At 27.7% G+C, this 17,578-nt stretch overlaps 1 protein-coding gene across 3 annotated transcripts in view; it reads left to right on the top strand.

Annotated features, from left to right (window-relative positions):
- Pop2 (CCR4-NOT transcription complex subunit Pop2) overlaps positions 1–16,190 on the top strand; it is a 45,923-nt gene extending 29,733 nt beyond the window's left edge. For all 3 annotated transcript variants that reach the window (XM_075358269.1, XM_075358268.1, XM_075358267.1), the window contains exons 5-9: positions 1,250–1,446; positions 4,194–4,355; positions 7,998–8,112; positions 9,197–9,337; positions 15,044–16,190. In XM_075358269.1, coding sequence (XP_075214384.1) covers positions 1,250–1,446; positions 4,194–4,355; positions 7,998–8,112; positions 9,197–9,337; positions 15,044–15,166 — 738 coding nt within the window. In that variant the 3' untranslated portion in view covers positions 15,167–16,190. The remainder of the gene's footprint in view (positions 1–1,249; positions 1,447–4,193; positions 4,356–7,997; positions 8,113–9,196; positions 9,338–15,043) is intronic.
- The last annotated feature ends 1,388 nt before the right edge of the window (positions 16,191–17,578 follow it).

Raw genomic sequence — 17,578 nt, 5'->3', positions numbered from 1 at the left:
TTTCTGCCATCCAAATCTTTTAATGCTCTCTTAAATTCAGATCTCAGTATTGTTTCTCCACTTTCATCTTCTTCAACTTCCTCTTCTTCCTCTATAACAACATTTTCTAATTCATTTCCTCCATATAACTTTTCAATATATTCCACCCACCTATCGACTTCTTTCGTACTATAAATCGGTGTACGGTGTATTTGTTTAATACATTATTAGATTTTAATTTATGTACCCCAAAGTTTTCCTTAATTTTCCTGTATGCTCCGTCTATTTTACCAATGTTCATTTTTCTTTCCACTTCTGAACAGTTTTCTTTAATCCACTCTTCTTTAGCTAGTTTGCACTTCCTGTTTATAGCATTTCTTAATTGTTGATAGTTCCTTTTACATTCTTCATCACTAGCTTCTTATATTTTCTACATTCATCCATCAGCTACAATATATCCTCTGTAATCCAAGGTTTTCTACCAGTTCTCTTTGTTCCGCCTAAGTTCACTTCTGCTGATTTAAGAATTTCCTTTTTAACATTCTCCCATTCTTCTTCTGCATTTTCTACCTCATCTTTTTTCTCAGACCTCTTGCAATGTCCTCCTCAGAAATCTTCTTTACCTCCTCTTCCTCAAGCTAACTTCCATCGATTCATCTGACACCTTTTCTTCAGGATTTTAAACCCCAATCTACATTTCATTATCACTAAATTATGGCCGCTATCAATGTCTGCTCCAGGGTAAGCTTTGCATTCGACGAGTTGATTTCTAAATCGTTGCTTAATATATCTGATACCTTGCAGTATCACCTGGGTTTTTCCATGTGTATATTCTTCTATTATGATTTTTAAACTAATTTTCTAATTATTTATGAAATTGTTTTTGAATTTTTACTTTGAAAAATTTCATATGATAGTTTTTAACAGTTTTACGTGACAAAACTACATCTGTAAAGCCTATCTCCCAATGAAGACTGTATTTTTAAATTACTTTTTCAGTAACGTGTAATATTAATCTTATCTTTATTACTATCATTTTGGATAATTTATTTTTGTAATATCACACAACCATCACAGTTGTTATAGCTAATGTAAGATATGTTTTGCAAAATTTAAATGGTGTCATTTATAACTTTCATTTTCATTTTTTTTCGTATATTCCATTTATTGCTTTTATATTGTAATGTCCTTTATAATACCCTTTTTCTATTTTAGAGTTTTTTATTTTGTGAATAAGCATATATATTTATTTATTATTTTTATTGTATAGGATACAGAGTTTCCTGGAGTAGTTGCTAGACCAATTGGAGAATTTAGAAGTACAGCAGATTATCAATATCAGTTACTTCGATGTAATGTAGATCTACTCAGAATAATACAGTTAGGATTGACATTTTTAGATGAAAATGGTAAACCACCATCAGGACAGTATACAACATGGCAGTTCAATTTTAAATTTAATCTATCGTAAGTATGTTTTATTTTCTATTTGTTATATAAGGAGGCTAACAGCATTTATTTTGATAAAATTTCAGATGAATTTCATTATGTTTGTTTGAATATTATATAAATCTCATCGATGAATTCCACGGCATAATGCTAGCATCTTACTTTCATCTAAAAGTTCTTGGTTAGAAACTGGTCAGACTTGACATTTTTTCATGGAAAAAAAATGCACTTTTGACATTTTTTTAAAAACTTTATCTGTCATGAAGAGAATACTTAATAAATTATAGAAAAATAAAATGCAATAAAAAATGAGTGATGGTATATATTAGTTGTACCCAAAAAATAATCAGAATTGGTAAAAAAAAAAAATATTTTAATCATTTTTATTTGCTAAAACTTTAATCTCCTTTACAGGTAAGTTTTCAAATGACACTTCCCCTTGTTTTTAACATGAAAACCGCTTCTAGACCATTGTTTAACTTAAAGAATTTTGAAGTATCACTACTGTTTCAGTAGTACTTTTCATAAGAGGGAACAAAATTTAATGCAGACTCTGCTGTTATGATCACCGATTGTAAAAATTGCTGAACACATTTAACATACGAAGAAAAGTCAACACTGAATGCCTTACAAACATTACAGATCATTCCCATTGGTAGAGTGCCATAATTAATGGGGATTTCATAACCAAGTCTAAATTGTGTGTGTATATATATATATATATATATTTTTTTTAAAAAGTAATATCAGAGTATGAAATTTCATACTTAATGTACTCCCCACACCCTCTGCATGTTTTTCTCTTATTTAAATTGATGATAATTTTGTAATTTCCCACAATGGTTAAGATATTAGTTGTTAGGCTTTACGAAAGCTGCCTTTTCCATGTATACTTGAAAGACTATTTTCAACTTTGTTAAAAGTGTACAATTACAAATTCAGTGGAAAAGGGGGATACTCAAAAACTTAGTGCCCTGTCTTGATGCAGCTGCAACCATTGTTATTCTGAAGACGTGACGTTTTCTTAATCGCTCAGACTGTTGTATGATTAACAGAACCCTAAAAATATATAGAAGATAATAATCTAGTTTAATAAAAAATCTAATTTAATAAAAAATCTAATTTAATAAAAAATCTAATTTAATAAAATACATAAATGAAAATGATTATAATTTAAAGGTCTATTAAGTAATAAATTAATTAATAGATGTGCATTTAAACAAAACAGTAAACTGAATAGATTTTTAATATTAAAAAGAAGATTAAGAATAATTTCTATATTTTCTTAAATTAAAATATTAAGGCCTATATAAATATTACAGTAAAATATAACTAATTAAAATATTTTTTTGTAAAGCAAGAGTTTAAAAAATAGAATGCATGATGCAAAATTGTATGAAAATTCTACACAGGAATGACTATTAGGAGTTTTTTAAAAACTTTTAGGAGCACTTAAAAGCATATAAATATAGTACACAAAAAAATAACACTGATCACATTGCAAAAAATACAAATTTTCAAGTGTAGAGTTGTTATTAGTGATCAGTAGCAAAAAATCTAAATTCTTAAGACAAACTAGCTTCAAAAAGAAATAAAAATTGAACATGATGATTAGCAAAATAAGATATTTAATTTAAATTATTCAACCTTTATTTAGAATAGATTAATTTTTATCGTAATTGTAATAACAGCAGAGAATGGTTCATTTTATATCAATAACCAATAATCAATATCAATAATGCTGGTTGGTAAAAATACCTTTCTTTAATTTTAACATTTTAAACTATTTTTTTAATTTAGCTCTTCGATAAAACTTGTGATGAAACAGAGAAGTTTACGAAAACTGAGAAGAAAAGTACAAAGCAGAAAGCAAAAAACTGATTTTATAAATAACATAAAACAGTTAAATATCCTCACAATTATAAGTATAATGAGAAAGTACAAATTAGGTTAAAAACAAAACTACAATTCAAAAGAAGAATTGCTTTACTATACTAATATAGTTAAATGTTTTTTTATATAACTGTTTAATGGAAAACATTGTGCATTTTTTAAACGTTCATAATTGGAATTTATCAAGGCTTAAATATTTTACATGTATTCACTAATCTTATGAGATAATAGAACAGCTTCATGTTTTTATTTCCACTATAATTGCATTTCAAAAGTTTTTTCAAAATATTTATTGGTAAAATTTTTAAGAAATATATAACCCCTATGCAAGCTTTTAATCTTTCTCAAGCAAGAAATAAAATGTGAAATTATTTTTTAAATTGTTTGTTTTTAAGTTTACTTAAAACAATATCACATTTTTGTGATAGAAGCAGATATTAGTACAGACATTCATTTCCTATCAGAATTGAAATTTTGATATAAGATTAAATTTAAAAGAAAACTCTTGTGCAGTTCTGTAACAAGCAGACTGACTTTTCCTTTATTTAATTTGGTTTTAATATTTTTTTAACTTTGTTTAATATTACTAGTGCAGATAAAGAAATGTCAGTGTTCCAACTTGCAGCATCTTAATGAGCCATGCTTAACAAGAGGAAGGGAAAGCTTTTCCTTCCTCTAAACTTGTTATTGAAATTTTGAGACTTCACTGATTGTCAAATTATGTTATAAGAATGTTTTATGAGAGTGAAAAATAACAGAAAAATTATGTTTTGTATATTTTGTGCTATGTTTATATTATTTATTTCATTTTTTACATTGAAGATATGTACACTTAGACAGTTAACAGTTTTTTTTTTTCTTTTTTTTTACAGGGAAGATATGTATGCTCAAGACAGTATAGACCTTCTCCAAAACTCGGGTATACAGTTTAAAAAACATGAAGAAGAAGGTATTGATCCTTTAGAGTTTGCTGAGCTTTTAATGACATCTGGTATCGTTCTTATGGAAGAAGTTAAATGGTTGTCATTTCATAGGTTAGTTTATTATTATAATTTAAAATTATTTTTAATTTATTTATAATTAATTTTGTTTCATTTTTTGATTTCTTTTTTTACCCTTTTGTTTACAAAATGTAATTTATATATGATATTAACTTAGTCCAGTACCACTATTGTGTCCCTATTTTGGCCCCTTTGGTCACTTACATTGCTTATATTTATTGATCCTTTAAAACAATATTTTTTTAATAAATAGGAAAGTTTGTAGTTTTTTGATTAGCAATAACGATTGTCACCCTCCAAATTCACTGCAGTAATGTATCAAACACGATTCATCCATATGCTCATTATAATCATGTATTTTCTTGGATACTAACTTTTGAAATGGCCTGTGTCAGTTAATAAAATTGTGAAGGTTATTGTCTACACCCAAATCAAAGTGAGACATATTACTCTTGATTTTATTTATTTTCATTACGTATATTTATGTTTAGTTAATAAATAATAAATGGGATCAGATGTTGAGGGTGGATTCAGTTATTTTTGTCTTCTGATTACAGTAATCAAACATGATCTGCAAATGAACTATTTCTAAAAAGATATTTTGGTGCAGAAGCTTTGTTTCTTGCAAATGTGTGGCTAAAGTAACTACTATTTATAAAAAAAAATTAATAAAACAACATAAATAGTTTAATGACGTGTTATTAGTTGTTTGGTATAAAATTAAGCTTTAGCATTTTACAATAAACTTTTGACTTTTCATTTCCAGATTTCATGAATTTTGTCAATAAAATTCCCTTGCTGCCTCCAAAACATTAGCCATTAATCCTTTAGTTTGAATTTGTTTGGCGTGATGAGATAAAAGAAAAAAATTCACGTTGTGAATAAGCATACTTCCAATCTTCCAGCTCTTTTCTTGCTTATTTTGTCCAACTTTCTCTTGTAGTACTGTCATAAGTAATATTATTATCATTAATATAACAAAGTTTTTGCTGGATTTAAGTGATCCTGGGTCTGGGTCCTTCAATTTGAAAAACTAATTATCTATTCATAGTTGTAAGGTATGAGATGCGTCTCAAATAACCTCTTTCATACAGATGTCAACAGTAGGGGGTCATGCATATGAGGAAGTTCTAGGGAGAGAAGGACAGACAAAAAAATTTTATAGAGGAAAGATAAAAAATATCAAGAAGAAAAATAAAAAACCATTATGAAGAAAGATGAAAAACCATTAGGAATTGGAGCATGGAATGGCTTAACACTATTACAAAGTGGAAAACTTGAAAATGCAAAGAATGAAATGGTAAAAAATAATGTAGACATACTTGGTATGAGTGAAATGAGATGGAAAGGAAGTGGAGCAATATCAAGCAGGAATTTCAAGTTTTACTTTTCAGGGGCAGAAAAGTGTGATAGTAATGGAGTAGGTATACTGATAAATAAGAAACTTATAGAAAAATTATTAAAGGTTCAGTATGTTGATGAAAGGGTGATGATGATTAGAATAAAAGGAGAAGATAAAAATGTAATAATTCAAGTGTACATGCCTACCACTCAGCACACAGATGTGGAAGTAGAACAGTGTTATAAAAGGATAGAAGAGTTGATTGGTGAAGAAAAGAAGGAGGCATCTAGATAATTGGAATGCTGTGGTTGGAGAGGGAAGAGAAAACAAGCCATTGGGAAAATATTATGTAGGAATTAGAAATGAAAGTGGAGAAAGACTGGTTAGATTCTACATGGAGAAGGAATTAATGTTGGGAAACTACCCAGTTTGAAAACCATAAAAGAAGAAGATATACATGGGCATCATGAATGAATAAAGAAGAATTATCAAATTGATTATCTTTTGATATAACAAAGATTTAGAAATTGTTTAAAGAATATTAAGGTTTATAAATTCAGTTCAGAATCTAGTTGTGGCAGAAGATTTCTTGCCACAACAATTAGTTGTGGCAATTTTCTTCGATCAAGAAAATTGGGAGTGGCAGGAGAAGAGAGTATTATGATTTGGAGAAGCTAAGGATACAGAAAAAGTGATGCTAGAAAAAATGACAATGGGAGATAAATCAAGTAGTGCAGAAGCTAAGCGGATGAAAATTGAGAAGAGATTAAAGAAAACAGCAAAAGAAATAATAGGATTTTAAAACAAGAACAGAATACGAAAAGAGTGGATTACAAGTGAAATGTTAGACAAGATGAATGAAAGGAGAAAGTGGAAAAGTGTGCAAACAGAAGAAGGTTAAATAATGAACTAAAAAGGAAAACTGAGAAAGCAAAGGAAAAAAATTTGGAAAAAGAAGAGAGATAGTTTATAAAGAGAAACGAGGGAAGAAAATGTATTAGATAGAGGCAAAGGAGAGGGAAACACTTAATGTGAAGGAGGAAATAAAAAGGGGATGGGAAGATTACATTGCCAATTTATATGCATTAGGAGAAAAGCCAAGAAATGGGAGTAGAAAAAGAGTACAAAGTTCATGAAGATAGAAAAGGTTACAGTATATTAAAAAGTGAAATAAATGAGGCAGTTAAAATGATGAGAAAAGAAATAGCTGAGGCTTGTGAAAAAATACCAGTTGAACTGTTCCAAGCACTAAACGAAACAGGAGAATTGTTATTACTAGATATACGTAATGGAATACTTGAAAAAGGAAAGTGGATCTTTCGGACAACCAAGGTACTATGTAGTACGATGTCTGGCGAGTGTGTGTACAAAATTTTGTCACATTGCGCTACTCCAGCCTTGAGTTATATTCGGCCGCATACATTGTGTTCATGTGACCTTCTGCGAGCTCACAACATGGAACAGAGAAGCATAATAAAATTTTATGTTCGATTTCAAAAATCTTTCATTGAAACTTATTCTATGATACAGCAAGCATTCAGTGATGAAGCCGCATCTTATACTACTAGATTCATACTCGTACTAGAGTCATTGGATGACGATGAATGAAGCGAGAGGCCGTTAACAGTTATTCACAACAAAAACATCGCAAAAGTGCATGCACAACTGGTCAGACTGTTCAAACTGTGAATTCTAAATTCTATTTGGAAGTAACGAAATGCCTGATGCATCGAATCTGGCCTGAACACCAGGCCGAGCAGTTGGACTCTCTTGCACGACAATGCCTCGGCACACATGGTAATAGTTTTAACACATTACGCCGCAAATCAAATCAACATCTTATCCCACTCGCCCTATTACCCCAACTTGGCTTCAGCAGACTATTTTTTTGTTCCCAAAACTCAAGTTGAAGATGAAAGCTCGCTTTTTCGACAACATTTTGGCCATCCAAAGGGCTTGCACCAAGCAGTTGAAGGCGATCCCACAAAATGATTTCTCCAGAGCATTTGACAGGCTCTACCGGCACTGCAACGAGTGTATAACTAGAGAAGGGTTCTATGTAGAGGGCTGATGTGACTGAATTTGTTTATCTTTAAATCTCTATTTTTATTTAATTTAGTTAGGAAACTGCTCAGATACACTGTTTATAAAAATTTATTATCTTTTAAGTTGCATAGTTAGTACATTAATTTTTTTATCTTAATTAGTATTATGACTGTATGACTATTTTCTATATGGTTATATATCTACTTATCAATTTTTTAAATGTCGTGTTTATACATGTATACTAAGTGAAGTAAGCTGAATTTTATATTTTGCATACTGTTTTTCAGTGGTTATGACTTTGGATATCTTCTGAAACTTTTAACTGACCAAAATCTTCCTCAAGCAGAAAATGAATTTTTCGAGCTTCTTCGAATATACTTCCCAACAATCTATGATGTTAAAGTAAGTACGTATTTTGCATTGTTAAATAAAACTGGTAAAGGATTACTAGATTATTTCTTCAGAATTTTTTGATGTGAAAATTTAATTTTTTTTTTTACATATTCCCATGTTTCATTTTTGATTATTATATTAAAGAAGTTATGGGTTTTTTAATGTTGAGTTTGTGAAAATTCATAATTAAATGGTTGATTTTTTTTATAGTAATTAATATACTTATTTGAACTGTAGCTAAATGTCAGATGATTAAATAAGTAAAATAAAAAATAGTAAATTAATCTTCAGGTCTTCAATAGTCAATTCTGTCAAGGTGTTTCATCTTGAGTCAATGAATGGGGTAAAAGATTCGAAAGCTGTTTGTTATTTCATCTGGAGAACGTCAGTTTAGTTTTCAATACTTTCTTCAAACCAGTATCTGTTGGAAAAATGTGTAAACTGAGTTTTTAATTGATATTTTTTTGGGCCTTATTGTTATTCTCGAGCTTTGTTGTTTTGTTGCTTGAATACAGTTAGTTCAAGCAATATGACCATATTTGAACTCTTATGAGTAGAACATTACTTTCTATATTGTGTATTACTTATGATATGCTTAATCAGATTTGGCCTTTTTAGTGATTTTTTTTTTTTTTTTAGCCAAAAATTGAGAATTTTTAATTCAGGTCAACTACAGATTGACTTTGAACATTATAACGTAAGTTACATTAGTTTCTTCAGTTGAGACTGGAACTCGTATTTTGATTTTTGACTAACTTAAAATTTTTGCTTTAAAAAACAGCAAGGTAACAGGGGTAAGAGATTTCTGTTAAGAGTAATTAAAGTTACAATTTAACATTCAAATTTTAATCTATTCTGTTTAATAAAGGTTAAAAATTGACTATACCAATGCTGCAACTTATGTTGGTGATACTACTTAAGAAAAACAGCTTCTCATATATAGTCATGTTATAATTATTCTTAAAGATGGGTTCATTCATTGCTATTTAAAAAATTATTGGAATTTAAATTAAATTAAATATCCATAAAAAGTTTGCTTGCCAATATAATTATAATTGACCTTAATAAAGGGATGTATCACTTTTTTTTTCAGTATTTGATGAAAAGCTGTAAAAATCTTAAGGGTGGCTTACAAGAAGTTGCTGAACAATTAGATTTGCAAAGAGTAGGACCTCAGCATCAAGCTGGTAGTGATTCCCTTCTAACTGGAATGGCATTTTTTAAGATGCGTGAAGTGAGTATTTTGTTTTTAATAGTAAATTAAAATACTTGTGTCAGTAAAAATTAACTGGACTTTTGTTTTTACATTTATTAGTATGAAACATCTTTTTTCCTTTTCTGTGTAGTCTCCCTGAAGTTCTACACATTTTTTTTCAAGTTTTCTTCATATTTCATGTGTTGAGTTGTGGATCTTTTTCATAAAACACATGAGGAAGTGTCATGAGTCAATTGTGCACAATATTCTCTACTTTATTGTCACAAATTGATTGAATTTTGTCATCTGTCGTACTTATTCTTGAACGCTTTATTGTGACTATCATTTTCTGCAGCATCACATCATCTTCTTTTAAATTTCCTGGCCCAGTTGTAGACTTAAGTAATTGACAACATCATATCCCCAAACTGCAAATTCAATCAAGTTATATTTTCAGACCTCATAACTTCACAGTAATATGTTATGCAACCCACAATGGAACTTCTTGTCCTGACATGATACTACTGACCAGAGAGGTGGGAATGCCAAAATGGCTCAATTTACCATCTCCTCACATCTCTCCTGTCAGTATCTACCTCTTCCCCCTCCATGCTAGTATTGTCAGTATCGATTACCCTACTCATGTTTTAATATGAGCCACGAAGACAAAATTCCAAATTATATTTGACTGATCCTCTTAGTATAGCTTTTATATTATTTTATTTTGTTAACTAAGCTATTTTTTCCCAATAGTCTGTTTCGAAAAAAATTTGAAAATAAATTTAAAAAAACCAGCTGTCTGTATAAAATAAAGTAATAAATTTTACATCATACTAATAACAGTAAAATTTTGTCTTACTGTTATTAGCCTAGAAGATTTGTTATGAGAATTCTTTTTTCAGCACTTCTAGCACCTACTCTAAACCTATCTTTCATTTTCGGAAATAAAAGCTTTTGCAAACTTATGATACACTACTAAGAGGATAGGGGAAGAAAAATTTTGTAAGCCTCATGAATCAACTGGGATATGAAATATCAAATAAAACTGATATTGGTTGAAAAATGATGTACAGCTCAAAGTTTCAAAGGATATATTCTGACAATGATCAGTGAAAATGTTAAAAGTGATGAAGCAATAAAAGATCCTAAAACAAAAAATCATTTACATAATTTAGGAGATGAAGTTTCAATCGCTTCACTTCATTTTATTGAAGAGCAAGTAGAGACCTTGTTGATAGATCACTAATATTAAAAGGTTGTTTGATGTTACAGCAAAGAAACTTAAGATGAATGAAAGAAACAAATGAAATTTCAAATCTTTTAAACCAGTATTTTTTCTGTTTACTAATTGTAAATAAAAAAGTAACATCCTGAGCCAACGTTTTAGTAGTTTATTTTTCTTGCTATATAATTTAATTTCCTTTAGTATTTCATAGAATATTAGTTTTTATAATTTGAGGAACATCTGATCTGTTCACCTGGAGTTATTGAGGCTCAACTGTATAATTTAGCACATTATATTTATCGATGTCACATTTTCTATGAAAAGGAAAACCTAAAACTTAGAAAATTTGTTTGGAAAATACTGATGTGCTAAAAAAATTAATTTGCAATAAAATAATACACAGAATATGAAAATTTAAAATATATTGTTTTTATGGATTATGAAGTAATTGGTTATATTTTAACAAATTGGTTTCATGGAAATGTGAAATGTTCGATAAAATTTAAAGTTTTAACATGGATTAAAATGGTACCTTATACTGAATCTTACCTTAAATTATGCTGTTTGTTTTTTTCTGACTTATATGAAAAATTCTAAGATCTGAATGCACTTATGTTATTATCTGATGCAGTTACAATGTTCTAACTTAATCATAGAAATTGTAAAGGTCTATCTATTATCGGCGGCCCTTATTAAATTTTGAAATTTTTTTTATTTTAACCTAGTTTTCATTATTACTTCCTTTACTTCGTACAAGGATCATATGAATATTGTGATAGCAAAAAATTTTGATTTTCAGATTTCAAAAGAAATATCCATTTTGACTAGTTACAGTGTTATGTCTGTACATACGTACGTATGTGCATATGTATGGATGTTGAAATTTTGGATTTAGGACTGTTGTAATATCTAGTTGTGCACCTTTTCTTTCGATTGCAATCGACTGGACCAAAAGTGTCTAAAAAAGCTCAAAATCCAATTTTTTTGGATTTTGGACATTTTCTTAATTGCAGTAATAAGCCCTCATTGAGAGCTTTTCAACAATATATCATAAGTGATATTTATTTTTATGGGGTCCAGAGATTTAGCCAAATAAAATTTTAATTAATGAGATATTTGGATTTTACAAGGGGAAGGCACATCGATTTGAATCAGACTTCATCTCCTATTTTTTAACTTTTTTTTTTTTAATTTAAGTTATTGATTTATTTATTAAAAAAAATTTTACAATAATAACAATTTTAAAAAAATTTTAAAATATCAGCAGTTATTAATGAAATAAAATTTTATTTATTTTTCATTATAAAAAAATGTGTATATGTAATTTAATAGGCGTACAAGGAAGTCATGTAGTGTACACATCAGATTTTTTAAGTTACAGGTTCAAGTAGTAATATATAATATTTTGAGATTAATTTTTTGACTTATTATAAAATTATAATTAGCAAATATAACTGTAATTTTAATTTGATAGAATTGGGAAACTTGAAATGTTAAAATAATTATTAAAAAAAAAATCAAAATTTTTTAAAGAGTAAGAAAAAATGAGATTTACTTTTTACAGAGCTTGTTTTAGTAGGCCTTTCTAAGATTATGAAATTTTTCAATTTGGAAAAAAGAATCAGACTGAATAGCAGTAGCTAGGTTTTTGGGGTGACATGTTAATAAGCTCTTACCATCAAGCAAGAACCCAGCCCTAAAATCTGTTGTGCACTAAAATGTATGTCAGTGGAATTTCTTTGTCCCATGTATTTGTTTTTATTACACATTTACTATTATTCTCAGCACGTAAATTGTTGTTTTGTCTGGCAAATCAATAGAAATATATTCAGAAGTGATATGCTATTCATAATTTTATAATTTTGATTTAATACCTTCACTATCACTTAATTCATATCGTAAACAAAAAATTCTCTTTTTTTTAAATTTGATTAAAAAAATTAAAAAAACTACAAATGCAGTTTCATTTTAAACAAATAAAGACAATACATACAAAATTTTGAGAGGTCAGCTTTACCATCAATAGCTGTTACAGCAACATTCAAAAAACATCAGTACAAACATAACAATATGAATTTATTGATAACTAGCTAACCCTGCATTGCTTTGCCGTTGCTAGATTTGAGTGTATATATAGGTTACATGAACTAAAATGAAAGTTTGATAAAACATTAAAAATCTGATAGTTATGGAATTTCACAAAATTTAACCTTCCCCTTTTTCCCTTTCCCATTTTCCCATTTTTGCATCTTCCTTTTATTCCTTTTTCTCTTCTCCTCTTCTTCCCTTTCTCCCTATTACCCTTTTTCCATTTTTTGCAAAAATTATTTCTTTTCATGTAATTAATATACATTCTGAATATGAACCAAATTGGACCATAAATGCAGTTTTCCAAATATTTCAATGCCAGGGCCATCTGGCGGGTCTATTTTTTGCATAGGTACTTCTTTCTATGTAACACATATTTTGAATATGAGCCCAATCAGACCATAATTACAGTTTTTCAAAATATCTTCACCCAAGTGCAACCTAGCAGGTCCAAACTAATTCAGAAACTTTTGCAAGTGTGCGCACAACAACTCAAACAAACATTCATTTTTATATATATTGTTGCAAACCTGGCATTGCTTCGCTATTACTAGATTTGAGTGTGTGTATATATATAATGAAATGTAAACACAAATGTGAAACACAATTGTAAATTTGATAAAACGTTAAAAAACTGAACGTTAAAGAATTCACAAGCTTAAACCTTTTACGCTATCCCTTTTCCCCATTTGTCTATATCACCCTATCACCATCATCTATTTCCCATTTTTCCATATTTTCTTTCTCTCTTTTTCCCCTTTTCCAATTTTTATTTTTTCCTTATTTCCCTTTCAATCCAGTAGTTTTTAGTCTACAGCAAACACATATACAATCATTGCCTTTTATATATATATATATATATATATATATATATATATATATATAAGGCAATCAGACTTTCTTCTTCTATATATATATATATATAGAAGAAGAAAGTCTGTTGTATATTTGTTAGTTTGTTTCATAAATATCTCGACATCAGTGCCACCTAGAGGGTATAGTTTTTGCAAAAATATTTCTTTTCATGTAACTAATATATATTCTGAATATGAGCCAAATCAGACCATAAATACAATTTTTTGAAATATCTCAACCCCAGCAGGTCCAAACTAATTTAGAAACCTTCACAGGCGTGCGCACAACTCACCAAAATTTAATTGCAATCGGATGAATGGTATAGGAATGCATATGGGATAAACAAACATTCATTTACATATATATGTATATATATATATATATATTAGATGTGTTCATTGGAAATTAATGTCTACTAACAGAGAAATAAAGGGTCTTCATAAAAGAATAGGGGTTTTGAACATAAATTAAATGAAAACAAAAATACTTGCAGTTGATGTTGATGTTGTTTATTTATTTAATTTGTCATCTCAGACAGTTTTTTACATAAATAATAAATTTCAATATGTGCACCATTAGTCACTGTGCAGATGTCCAATTGATACTCAGTTTCTGCCCGTACCCAAATTAACATATCTTCTATTACGGTTACAATCACTTCATCAATCCTTTCCTTTAAGTAATGCAGGTCACATATTTTTCAGTGTTTTGTATAAAACTTTGTGAATTGTTGTTTTCAGAATATGTAAGTGAGGCTTTGACAAGAGATGGATTTGTTAGGACTTCTGATTGCAGATTGTCTAATTTTCAACAGTTTTATGTGGTACTTGTGATCTGCCAGTAGATTTTTCCTGGAGAATAAATGCAGTTTCTTTGATTGAACTGACATCATATATTATTTTCATGCGGTGGCTCTTTTCTTTATTTATGCCGGTTGAAATGCTCATCGAACAAAAATTATGGACTTTAATTCAGCCTCCCACAAAACTCACTTTACATTTTCTTGAACAGTGAACACTAAACACATCTCACCAATTCAAAATCTGGTGTGATGGTTTAAACTGTTGTTGCACAACTTTTGGGTTGTAGGCTATCAGGGCTACAAACATTGCCGTACTGTCTAGATCTGAATTACAGAACCATACATATGACATTTAGTTAGTTAATTAAAATAGAAATATTATATAGAAATAGAAATTTGCATACTTCCAAAGTTTTAAAAAACACCTGCTGGACTATATGGTAATTACTCTACTATTTATAAATACATTGATAGTGTTACAAACATTTGTCAGTATATAAGAAATTTTATATGATGAAGTAAAATTTATAACAATTTAAAATAAATAAATTTAAAAAAAATGAAATAACGAATGAAGTAAACAAGTGTTGATTTTCTTGCGGTTTTGTTTTGAATTTCAATATTATTAAAAAAACTGGTTTTTAGTGTTCTAACTAGTATTGAATGCACTATATTCATTTTAAAATTAAACTTTTACTCATACTTATTTTTTAATGTATTCATTCTTTAAATATATTAATTTTAAAATGTAAACTTTTATTCATACTTTTTTCAGATGTTTTTTGAAGATAATATAGATGATGCAAAATATTGTGGCCATCTTTATGGATTAGGAACATCATTCATAGTGAATGGAAATAGTTTTCATGATAACGGTGATAATAGTAGTTCATCGTGAGTGAATTCAGTTTCGCTATAACTGCTATTAATTAATTAAGTATAAGTCCAATTATAAATTATGATTTAAAAAAGAAGAAATGTAATATAACGACAACCATCCGTATCTAAATTATTATACAGAGACTTTATAAAAAATTTATCTATTTTTGTAAAATATTTTTTAATCAATAAATCTGTTTGAAATTGTTTAATTGTTTACAATTATAAGTAAATGCATAAATTATGTACATGTATATTTTATACATATACACATGTATAATATCTTATGATTATTATTGCTTTAATAGCTACAATTAATTAATTTATTATTGTAGCATTTATATATTTAGTAATTTTTAATGTATTTAAAAAAACCTCAATAAAAATAATTAAAGACATACAAACAACATACTTAGATAAGTGTTGTGTAATTTTTCTTGTGATAGCTAATATTTTTATTATAACTTTTTTTTTTCAAATATTTTTTAAGCATTTTTCATGTATTGATGATAAGTAAATAATGATTCATTAATTTTATTTATTTTTATTTGTTATTATTATTTTTATTATTATTAATTGAAACATCCTTTTTGTATTATTTATATGTTAATAGTCTTGTGTGTGATAGTTCATTCACATGTAAATATATATTTTTTGGATCATTCTGTATTTTTAGGTATGCAGAATAATGTTATCAGTGTAATATCGTCAGTTATTGTTTTATTCATTGTAATGATTATCACGTTTTTTGAACAAATTTATTATTTTAATTTTACAGAAATTAATTATATTTAAATTATTAAGTTATATCTGTTAGGTTTTGTGTAAATTAAATAATGTTATAACAGAACCATCTATCGGTAGTTATATTGAAGTAGGTAATACGTTTTTGTTTTAAATTATTTGTTACATGAATATTAGCCCTTTGAACTTCAATATGTAGAGACTCTACCTGAACTGTGTCATTTAATGTCATTTTATTTCTGTATAATTTTACTTGTTAATTATAAGTTAAAAATGATTTATATTTTATTTTGGACTGATTTAGCTTTATTTCTTCAACAGTTTTATATCACAATTCACTATTACATAAAATACCATCTGAATATCTTTCATAATCATGAAGATTCCCTAATTCGTATTTCATAATCTTTGAAAACATCTCAAGAAGTACCTGTCATTTAAAAAATAAAATCAAGTAAAGAGAAAAATAATCATGAACATTGACATAAACAGATCTGTTATTACTCCAATAAAGTCTTGACATTTAGTTAGTTTATAGAAATAGAAATTTGCATACTTCCAAAGTTTTAAATAACAGCTGCTGGAGTATACGGTAATTATTATACTATATATAAATACGCTGCTGACAGTAATATAAAAATTTCATGTTAATAATTTATATTTGACAAAGGAGTCCAAAAGGTTAATATTTTCATTTCACATTTTACAATTTTTCAGGTTTGTTTTCGATTTTCTTTTTCTTGGGAACATTATGAAATGGACTTATAAATATATTTTTCCATGCATATTTTGCTGTATTATATAAGCTAACAATATTCCTTTTTAATACAGTATGTAAGTAATTTTATATGATGAAGTAAAATTTATAAAAATTTTAAATAAATAAATGAAATATTTTCAAAAAAAATGAAATTTTATATTTAAATATTATGTTGGTTTATTTTTTTCTGACAAATTTAATTACATAAAACAGTTACTGTTAAATACACACTCGCTATGAATCACTATAGTATGCTTCATGAAATAAAAACAAATTTATTAAATAATCACTGCCTTATTTAATTTTTAATTTTATATAGATTTAATCACTTACATAATGCATTTTTAGAATTTTGTTAACAATTGTTGTGTTATTAATATTTAATAAAATCTGATAAACATATATATTTTAAATAATTTTCTATTTTACATTTTAATAATACAAAAAATTAGTTAGGTTTTAACGTGACAACGTGCTGCTTGATTACAGTGTTCTGGTTAGATATTAACAGCAGTAATTTAAATATGTAATTTCTGTCAAGATTACTTATTCTTTTTATACACCACGGTATTGTTGTCAAATCTTATGTATTTGTTTTACAGAACCATTATATTTTTAATAAATAAACATTTCTAAATAGTAATTCTTTTAGCATCATTTATAAAAGTTTGTCTTTATTTTTTTAATTCTAATCCAGTTTCTAATTAGCCATTTCATGATATTAAGCAATCTTTCTCAGTATGTACAATTGACATAAATTTGTAGTCTTTTCTTCTTTGAATAGAAGTTGTTATTTGTATGTATTTTCCATTGTATTTTAATGTACGTGTGTATTGTATTAACATTAATTGGATATATTAATTTGATAGCATTTTTTTTTTTAATCTATAAGAAAAGATTAAGCACTATGTGTGCTTATAAGCTTCC

Source organism: Lycorma delicatula, chromosome 2 (genome assembly GCF_047948215.1).
Source record: "Lycorma delicatula isolate Av1 chromosome 2, ASM4794821v1, whole genome shotgun sequence".
NCBI classification, from domain to species: Eukaryota; Metazoa; Arthropoda; class Insecta; order Hemiptera; family Fulgoridae; genus Lycorma; species Lycorma delicatula.
The sequence above is the reverse complement of the archived record's forward strand: the minus strand, read 5'-3'. Positions and strand labels throughout refer to the sequence as shown.